We start from the raw sequence: 10,596 nt of genomic DNA, 5'->3' as shown, positions 1-10,596 counted from the left end.
TTGTTTGGGGGCCTGTTAATGAAGACCAAGTTAACTGTTGCTATGGTCTGTCATCCATTCATATTTTGAGCCTCCAAGTGGAGCTTGTAGTACAGTTTCAGGAGCAGAACCACACCTCAACCTCATCCCTTTGTCAACCCATTACGTCCTGTTTGCGCTCACTTTATTCATGTTTACGTCAATAAACCGTTCAGATGGTACATTGATGTGTGGCTCTTGCTGGAGAATGTACTTCTATGCTACAAATCAAAAAATGCAACAGTAATAACAACACTAGTATTTAGCAACATTGGACTAGTGCAGCCTACTTTGCCCCTCCAGATCATCAATGATAAACGAAACTACCTCCAGAGGCTCGGACTTATTCATACTTTCAAAATCAGACTTAGTGTATGTGTCATTATATCATCCACAGATTTCAATAACAGCAGAATCTCTTTCTGTCTTAGCCCAAGCATGAAGTAGAATTTAATCAAATCAATTATATAAGTTTAACAATAAGGTAATCACGTTATAATGTGATGATTCAGAGTCATGAAATAATGTAAGATATTTTTTTATTTCTGCCGTGGCAGCAGTACACTTCTGAATTATTACAAACTGAGACAAAAATAAAAATTCACTTTTTTTTTTACATGGTTTAGTACAGTGAACACTCTGACCCAGCTTCCAGTCAGTGTGTGGTGTTCCTGTGACCAAGTGGAGTGTAGATAATATCTTCCTTTTATTCCATCTTCTATCAAACAGCATCAAACAGCTCTTGAACGAGGGCATCCACATATCACTCCCTTACATGAGTAAGCTCTTACTGCCAAGTCATTTCCAAACAACACATCACTTCTGTGAAGACAGTCGTTGCTGCTTCTTCTTCTTTTCTTTTTCGCTCGCTGTCAGTCAAACTGTCTTTTGATAATGACGACTGTGACTAATATTGTCTTCTAAAGTCTGGCTGGTTCTGTTAAGACTCTCAGAAGCTGAGTCATTCTTGGTTGAGCTGTTTTTAATTTAATCACTGAAATTCTTCCCAGGCGTGGACTACAAACATAAAACTCTGCAACAGAAATTAACAGGACATCAAAGTAGAGTTTTTGCTGTTTTGATTGTGCAATTTGTGTGAATTTAGTCATAGCTGATGTATTTTTTTCCTTTTTTTAACCCATTCTTGAAAGTTTGTAGCATGTTAACTGCGCTTGAGTTGCACGCTAATGAATGCAAATATAAAATTGCCACGTAATGAGCACAATTTCCTTCTATGTAATTTCTATATGACATTTTACTCTGATTAGTTTGCCTCAAGAGCCACTTCATGGCATTTGCCAGGATTTCCATAGCTGCTCGATGGAAATTTCAAAGAGGAGCTTGCTTTAAAGCTAATCCCGCTCAGTATGCCACATTACTAAAAAAAACAGCAATAATACAATCAGGTTTATGTGCATTGCTGCTCTCGTCTCTATGGAAACAGATTTCCTTTGTGGCTTTATTGCTTTTGTGTGCAGTTGTAGTCTAAAGTATTGTTTTCATATATTGCTAAAAAAATAGCTATGTGCATGGCATGCTTTTTCCACTGTTTGTGTATTATGTGGCTGAATTCTCCAGGGAGCTTCCACACAACACAAAGACTTCCCCTGTGCAATACCCCTGTTGAGCTTTTAGCCCTGAAAATCAAAAGCAGGCACTTTCTCCTTCAAATCTATCATGTGAAAAAATAACTTTTGTTTACATTTTTCTTATTTGATGTATGGGAACCATAATATTTGAACTCAATTTAAAAGCATTGTCAAAGACAAAAAAATAGTGCTGACCACAAAACCCCCAAGCAGCACATTGGGTTTGATCATTTATGGACCCGAGGTACAATATGTGTACAGCAGAAAATGAAAATGTTCGTCAGAAGTGAAACATTGATTTGCAGTAAATGCAGCCTCAATGAGTGAATTTCAATTATAGGATGGATACCCCACAATGCTCTGTTACACCGTGCAGCTCTGAGTTAATTATTTGGTTGACTAATGTGAAGGCCTTAAGCTACAGCAGAAAGCAAAAAACCCAATTTTCCCTCTTTCACCATCCTTCATGAAGAAAAGGGGGCATGAAGGAATAAGCATGTTTCTCTGCAGAGGCTTGGGCCACCACGGCAAGTTGCTGCTTTGAAACAGGAAACGACCAAATCTTTGGACATAAAAGCCTGCTTAGCAAAGGGATTTTGTCATTAGGTTTTTCCATATATATAAACAGAGGGGGAAACTTTCAGGAAAGACTCACTGAGGTGTTTTGGGAAGAATCCTACCTTGTGTTCTTGTTTGTGATGCTGTTCGACATAATGTTCCAACACGTCACTTTCTTGGATCATGTATGGAGATGTTTTCTTTCATTTTTCAATGATCTATTTACTGCGGTATAAAATCTGAATTAGAGATGTCCTGATCCGACACACTGATTGGCATCAGATCCAGTTTTCACCTGTTTTCAGCACCACCACACTTTACAGCTGCTGTAAATCAAACCACATTGCAAACATGTCCGCTGTGTGAGACTACTTCTCTTTGGAAAGCAATGATAGAAAAACAGCGTCTTGCAACATTTGTAAAGTGAGTGTTCCATGAGGAGGAACCAACAGGGCTCACTTTAATACAACAAATATGATTCGGCATTTACAAAAGAAGTTGGATTTATCAGATTAAGGTATCAGTTATGGCTGGGGCAATATTCTATTCCCGTGATTCGATTCTGTTACAATTTTTGGGGTGCCGATTCGATTAAAAATCGCAAATATGGTAAATATTAAAGAATCGGAGTCAGAGAGAAACATTACACCCTCTGCTGGAGAAAAGTGGTACCTTTTTTCCAATCCAGTTTATAGACAAAGACTGAAATTGAGAATTTAAATTTGAAAATAATAAATAAACAAAAAAAGATTTATTGACAAAGAATCCCAATTTTGATATTGTCAAACAAAAAATCCTGATGTATTGATTTTTTTTTTTTCCCCACCCCTAGTATCAGTATCAGATTGGTATTAGCAAAACACATCATTAAAAAAAAGCCGGATTGGGTCAGATCAGAAGTCAAAAAATCTGTATTGGGACATCCCTAATTTAAATCAACTATGAGATATTAGATATAAAATTTTTCTACCCTCTCACAATGTTCAAACTGATTTTAGTTATTCCACAAAATCATGATGTGGCACAGTTCGTTTTTGCTTCATTTGTTGTATAAGCAGTTGTGCTGGAGACGGTGGTAGACTTTAAAGAAGTTTATTTCAGTGAGTGTGCATGTGAGCGGAGTGGAGTGGCCGCTCCGCCCATTACTGCTCAGCACTCAACTGAGACTGCTGCTGTGTCTCAAATCACATACTTTCATCTGTACACCCACATGAAGTGTGCTGCACTTTAATCATATCCATCAACCACAGTGCACAAGTGTTTCCATACTGTCAGTGTGCACACGTATGCACTCAGAATAGTAAGTGTGGTGCTGCATCTCCGTTCCATACTTGCGCTGCGCTACCTCCAAAAATATGTGCATGCTTTTTTACTTAACTTTAATTGAAGCCTTAGACCCCAAAATAGGTGGTAGGTAATACATTATTTGTACTCAGATACTGTACTTAAATAGATCCTGGTCCAGATTTGGGCATGCATCAGACTCTTGTGAGTGGAAACCAGTGCCTGCCTCTCCATTCATTAACAAAAATCCTGTTTTGTGCTCTGGGCAGCAACTTGTGTGTTTTCATTGACAGAACAATAAATTATTGTTATCTTATCTCTCTCTTCTTTACTCTCTTTACTATTTTTACTCATGTGTTTGTCTGGAGATCCTACATGTAACCAGTGTTTACATGTGAAATCAGCAGTTAGCAGCCTGTAGCATGTCAATGCTAACTGGTGCAAGGCCTGATTTTTCCCCACAAGGTGAAGAGAAGGACGTGAAGACAACGTGCTGGGACTGATGTGTGAGCTAAGAGGTGACGACATGGACCTGTCCTTCTATCCATCGTTATTGGGAACATAAGAGCTATCTCCAATACGATGGACAAGCTAGCCATGCTAACCCAGCAACAGAGGGAATACCAGACGGCAGAGTAGCATCATGCTATTCACAGACATGGTTAACGGAGTTAACAGGCTGACTGGAGAATGATGGAAAAGCTGTCATCATCTATCTTGTTATGGTCCTTTTTGCACTTTTTCTACACTTTCTTACTTTTTTTTATTATTATTAATGCTGCTGTGACTCCTCCTGAATTTCCCTCCAGGGATAAATAAAGTATTTTCTATTCTATTCTATTCTATTCTATTCTATTCTATTCTATTCTATTCTATTCTATTCTGTCTAAGCTGTAGCACAGTCATCACATGTAGGTCCCTTGTAGGTATTACCTTCATGCTGTAATCCTCTACTACCTGGATGTAAACAAGCAGATCACAGATGGTTTGATCTCATAAAAAGCAGCATATGCAGGACAACTTAAGGCTAGTGCTACTAGCTAGCCAACATTTGCTACAAACCATTTCCCAACAATTACCCTCAGACTCCTATGTTTGGCCATGTTGCATTAGTTTTGCTATTTCCTTTTATGTTTTATCTGTTTTTTCATACTTTTATGCAAGGCCGCTGGCGGACACTATGATTGGATTTATTGACAAGGAAATGAGTCTCTTCAGATCATCCTGACTGCACAGTTTCTCAGAGTACATTTTTTGAAGGCAATAATCTTAACATCAAAAATATACTATCACTTTTTCCCTATAAATACACTCATTACATGGTTTATTTTTAAATAATTTATATAGGATCGAAGATGCCTAAGAATAATGATGTGGTTTCATTACTTAAGTTAAGAAACTTATTTCGGTAAAGTTTAACCAACAGTTTTTTTTCATACTTCATTTGGACTCCAGCATGCCACAAAAAACTGCATATATCTTCACTCTATGCTGACAACATACCCTCAAGCAAAGCACTTAAACACTCATCTGGTGCCACTTATCACGAACCTTGGCTCCAGAGCATCAAAGTGAATAAGTGTATGAGAACAAAGCAGGTGTTTCTTAAAGGATAAGGCAGTCATCATTCAGTGAGTTGACTCGTGGTGTTTTTTTTAAACTAAAAGCTAATTTTTCTTTGTGTTTGTGAAAATATAAACAAGTACAAGCATTTCAAACTGATTTGACCCCAGTCAATTACCAAACTAAATTTGGCTTTGCTGAACAATGAGACAGCCTGCAGAGAAAGCAAAGCTTTTATCCTAATTGAAGGTTTTTCAGATGCAAAAATTCACATTATTTAAAGGGCAAAAAATAAAGTAATGACCTCTGTTGAGAAATAACACATTTAAAAACAGTGTTCGACTAAAGCAGGATGAAATCAGTGTAGCAGGATGTTCTATTTATCTTCCTTATATTGACATTTCATAAACACCCTTTCTGTTGAACTGGAGGGTGATGGATTATATCTAAAAACTTCATCGTCCCCGGCTTAATGCAGTCACTGCATGATGACTAGGATCGCTTTGTCCCTCCCTTGTGTGGCCAGTGAGTCATCCCTGGATGATGAATGCTTCACACAGCACACACACAGAGTGTGGTGAGACCATCAGCACACTGAAATGCTCTGATATCGACAGATCGGCCGGCTGAAGAAAAAAATCCAAACAAAAAAAGTCAAGTGTGATCGTGATTGGACAAAGACCAGACTTCTGAAGCTCTGCGCTGGGGTAAAGGTGATTCTGTGCGTCATGTTCTTTAACTGAAATTTTCTAGTTGAAAGTATATCTTTCAAGTGATTTTTAACAAAGAAGAATACCCTTAAAAAAAAAGCTTTTTGGCCTTTTGTTGGATTAAATGAAGGGAACAAGATTGATCAAACAATAAATCCACTTTTTTTGCCACATGCACTTTTGTCGCCTTGTGATGGAAGTCAATAAAGCAAAAGGACACACGAGGTGAGATGAGCCAAAGGCGGGTGCTGTCAGAACAGCACGGTGTCTGGTTCTGGCTCAGCAGAGCAGCTGCTTTGATGCCCTGGGAGAAAAGAGAGCCCAGTGTAATTTTTCAGTGCCTTAGTGGAGCATTGCATGCTGGGAAGGCTGTGGGACCGACAAGCTTTCAGAAGATTCAATGGAGACAGCAAGCCTGTGGGTAGAAGAAGAACGTTGCGTAATTATCTTTGTGTTTTTTGGTATTTTCCAGCAGACATTTTTTCATTAAAACACTTTGGAAAGTTATTAAATTAATAAGAAAGTTAATTAGGAAAGAAAATGGATGAAACAAATGTTGATTAGGTCAAATCTAACAACAATAGCAAGACATCCAAGACCACTGATGTGAAAAGAAACACACTGTAGAACTTAAACCTCTGCAAAAAAGTTGTATCTAGAATTCAATATGAGTTCCAGACACCATCAGACAAATCAGCGATAAATAAGGTCCCATTAAGTTTAATTTACAGCTGTAACTGCTGGTGTAGAAAATGACTCAGCTCTCTTCTGATGATGGAACAGATGTTCTGTTTAATTCTGCTCATTGGTGCCAAAAAAAAACCTTTCAGCAGACACAAAGAGCGCTCACATGCAAATCTGTTTTGTTAAGGTGACGTTCCAAAGTAGACGGATATCCATAAAACATTTAATAAATCACAAAACTGTCTGCTTTAAATAAAAAAAGGGACTGGTGGGATATTTCTGTGACATGGCTTTTGTTTTTGATATCTTTTAATGCGTCAGTGGAAAACTTTAAGTCCTGTTTGATCGATTATTAAGTCAGTCCTTGGATGTCAAACACAAACAGGAATCTACAAAAGACGCTCTATGTGACAGTGCTGCTGTTGTTGTTGGTGGTGGTGGTGTTAAGGCTTTCCCAGTCTTGACCCGGGCCCGTATGCATGTTCAGTCCTTAAACAAATGGGACCATCAGTCGCAACGATCTGTTATGGAATGGCCCGTTTGGCTGCAGAGTTAGCCACATGCATGACTGCAAATAATCAGCCAGTTAATGAATTACACCATGAAAGAAACACAGGTGCAGATTATGTCATAACATAAGGGGAACCTCCTTGTAGTGGCTAAAGTTTTCAGATTTTTACTTAGTTGTCATGTTCCTAAAACCACTTCTGGACAGAAAAAAACAAGACTATGCGTGTTTACAGTTAAACGATGGTAGAAACAGTGTGTCGCCTCCGTCCTTTAATAAACAGAAAACCAAAACTGAAAGCAATACAGCGTCTCTCATTCAATCAAAGAAAATTACGTCATCACTCACAACTGACGCATGTCAACTAAGACACCAGATTTAAGTTAACTTTTTTAACACCAATTTAGCTTTAAGAAATATGAATTGAATGCAAGCCATAAACACAACTACCACATACCACCCGACAGACAGTAAATGGAAAATGGCGGTAACACTCCTGGATAACCCCACCAAACACACTCAAACTGCGTGTTACTACCACTTGAAAACAGCAAGAAACCTGGCGAGCAGTAACAGTGTGACTGAGAGAAGATCAAGAAAAACATTTTTCAGCCGAAGAAATAGAGATTTCATTACAACAATACACAAACAGCTGTTATCAGTGAGTCAATCAGGTAAACAAAGAGAAAGAGAAAGTTAGGTGATTTTGAACAGAGTAAATGCGTGTTGTGTTTCTGAGCAGTAGAAAGCCTCAATAATAAAATCAGTAATATGAAAGCTGCTTTGTGAAAGAAGCGCCACAGCAATGCCCCTTCACCTCGATGAATAACTTTTAAAGCAGTTTATGAACTTCAACATTTCAGCACACGCATCTTGGAAGGACCCAGACGCATTAAATCTAAAAGCGAATCAAACTTATAAAACTGACAGCAGCAAGCCTCGTCGGTTTGTCTCCCTTATCTCATCTGTTCAACTGAAAGAATGTGTCTCTCAAATCTAAAGTTGCTGTATTTCATATATTTCATCTCAAACGTAACATATTGCGCGATGTTGGCCTTTGAATAGTTAAACAGGCGCTGTAATCCTGCCGTTAGCACCTGTGATGGTGGGGTATACCACCATTACATTTAACCCTCTTTTTGGGCTGTTTCCCTGGCTAATGCATACCACTAATCAACTTTTTTTTTCACTGTTGGTACAAACGTTCTGTTTTCCCCACTAATGGCTTGTCATGCATACAGGCCATGATCTCTGCAGAAGGCGGTTAAACATGGATATTGACGTTTCTTCCCATTTTTGTGACTCACTAATGCTGCAAAGTACTCTGTCCAAGTTTGATTAAGGCCCCATCAACACGACAACATTTCACCCCCAAAATCTGCATAAACATGGAAATGCCGAGTGACTGATACGATTTCCAATACAGGGTTAACGATGCGAGATTCTCACAATTTTTTTAACAGACGGAAAAAAAATTAAGCTTCAAACTTTTATAAATAAAGGATCTATTTAACACGAAGATAATTTAGCCATAGACTTGCTGATGCACATTTATGTTAAACAAATTTCTATACCAAAATCATACACCTGAATATAATACCTTACAGTCATAGTTTTTATATTTGTGAAAGTAAGGAGTGAATTAAAAGAGGATAAATGCTAATAAGTTATACATATATTTACCCTGGCCACCCCTACTTACATCACTGCCCTCATTGTGCCACCCCAGTCTGAAAGCCTAGACACGTCCCTGCAAACAGTGTGGTGTGGAACTCTTCTATCTTTTTTTTTTCTTTATAACATACCTCATCTTTTTTTTTTCTTTTTTAAAGGGAAGGTGTTTTGAGAAAAAGCAGGCTTATCCGACAGCAGTGTGATCTCCCTCTGCTGTTGAAGAATCATCTTATCCAACAAACAGGCAGGCAGTGACTCCTACAGTAGGGATTTGGCTTGGAAAGCGAAGGGTTCATAGTTCAAGATTCAATTTGGGACTTCATTTCCTGGGCACTGCCATGGTGCCCTTTAGGAGGGCATCGAAACCCCTCACAGCTCAGGATTTTCTGTCGTGTGCAGCCCCCTCACTCTGATCCCTGTATTTTCAGCCTGTGAGTGTGGCACGCTGAACAACAGGGTGGAAAAAAACAAGGTCCCCCCTCGGGGATTCAGAAGTGTGTCCTCCTCTCTTCTTTTCTCCACCAAAAAAAGAATCCTTCCCTACTTCAACGACTATTTCATTTCCTGTCATCACCCTGAAATGACCCCTAAACACCAGTGGCACGGCCCTGTGACAATTTTTCAAAAATATATTATCCGACTTAATTTACCATTCAGGGGGCACTGAGGGCATTGGAACTGGTAAAATGTTCATGATTTTCATAGTCTGCATCTGACAGTGCATGGTGTAGTAGTTATTAACCTCTTAACATTACACAGTGTCAGGCTGAAAGAGCTCATCGACTCAACTGAGGAAACTGATCTTTAAAAAGCATCGTGGTGAATTATTTAAGTTTTAGTTTTGATCAAGCAGATGTCAGTGCCTAGTTTTTAGGCTTTATACTGTCCCTTTTATACCCCACAGTAACTTTGCATTACTCACATGTAGGAAAATCTCTTTTTTTGACCTCACAATTTTGTTTTAGGAAACCCTTATTTCAGCTTCTGTCTCACACTTTGTTTTGGCTCCTTACTCTGTTAGGCTCCCTTTCCTTTGACTGGTCAGCTCTCAGCGGGGGAGCTAAACACAGACCTTAGTGTTTTAGGCCCACCCTTCCAACATGTCATGAACCAGTTTGTAGATCCTTAGTGGATGAACTCATGTGTGACGTTAAAAGAACTTCCAAATCAGTCAGTGGTAGAGTAACAATGCTAAAAATTCTTCATCGAGCTTATATTACTCCCTCTAGACCAGAGGTCTACAACCTTTACTTTCATAAAAACCATTTTGCCTCAGCTCATCTGGATAAAAGTCATTAGGGTTCCTCAAAATCTACTCCATCTTCACAATCAAGACAAAAAAGTGTTTAGATTCTATACATTTCAATTCTATAAAATTTCAGTGAATAATTATCTGAACAATAAGTTTTTTGGTTTAACAAAACAGAACATGTGATGTCTTCATTTTTTATTTCATATAAATTTGCCAATATTCAAAAAGGTTAAAAAATTTCAAATGTTATAAATTTCATAAATTCAAAAAAAAAAAAAAAAGGAAAAAATCGATTAGTTTCCAAATTCTTGTTAAAATGAAAATGTAAGAAATATTCAAAACAATTGCAAAAATTAAACCAATTTTGAAATTTAAAAAAAATGCCCAAATTTCAGAAATTTGCAAAAAAAAAAAAAAAAAAAAAAAAAAGAAATTGTAATGTTCAAAATTTGCAAAAATAAAAAAAAAAAAAAAAAAAACATTGGAAAAAAAAACGGAATTTATATAAGTGGCAAAATGTGTAGAATTTCAAGATTTTTGAAAGGCGCAAAAATTTACAAAATCCTTAAAACTCTTGAATTTTGTGTCTAAATTTGCAGAAATGTCAAAAACTTGGAACCTCAAAAAATTTGCAAAATTAAAAAAAAAGAATTTGGAAAGCTTTATTGCAAAATGTGATTCTTATTTCGTTCACCAAAATATGAACGCCTAATTGTATTTAGTGCCAGTGTCTTTAATCATCAATATCCTCTGTAA

At 37.6% G+C, this 10,596-nt stretch overlaps 1 protein-coding gene across 1 annotated transcript in view; it reads right to left on the bottom strand.

The window, feature by feature from the left end:
- Positions 1 to 4,831: 4,831 nt before the first annotated feature.
- Positions 4,832 to 10,596, bottom strand: part of igsf9a (immunoglobulin superfamily, member 9a) — a 104,360-nt gene continuing 98,595 nt past the window's right edge. The window contains exon 21 of the mRNA XM_074689697.1: positions 4,832 to 6,137. Within this exon, the coding sequence (XP_074545798.1) occupies positions 5,974 to 6,137 (164 nt within the window). The 3' untranslated portion in view covers positions 4,832 to 5,973. The remainder of the gene's footprint in view (positions 6,138 to 10,596) is intronic.

The sequence above is a fragment of the Halichoeres trimaculatus genome, unplaced genomic scaffold (genome assembly GCF_033239565.1).
Source record: "Halichoeres trimaculatus isolate MK-OKI-2021-1 unplaced genomic scaffold, fHalTri1.1 fHalTri1_scaffold_16, whole genome shotgun sequence".
Lineage (NCBI taxonomy): Eukaryota > Metazoa > Chordata > Actinopteri > Labriformes > Labridae > Halichoeres > Halichoeres trimaculatus.
Note: the sequence above shows the minus strand (reverse complement) of the source record. Positions and strands in the feature narration are given on the sequence as shown.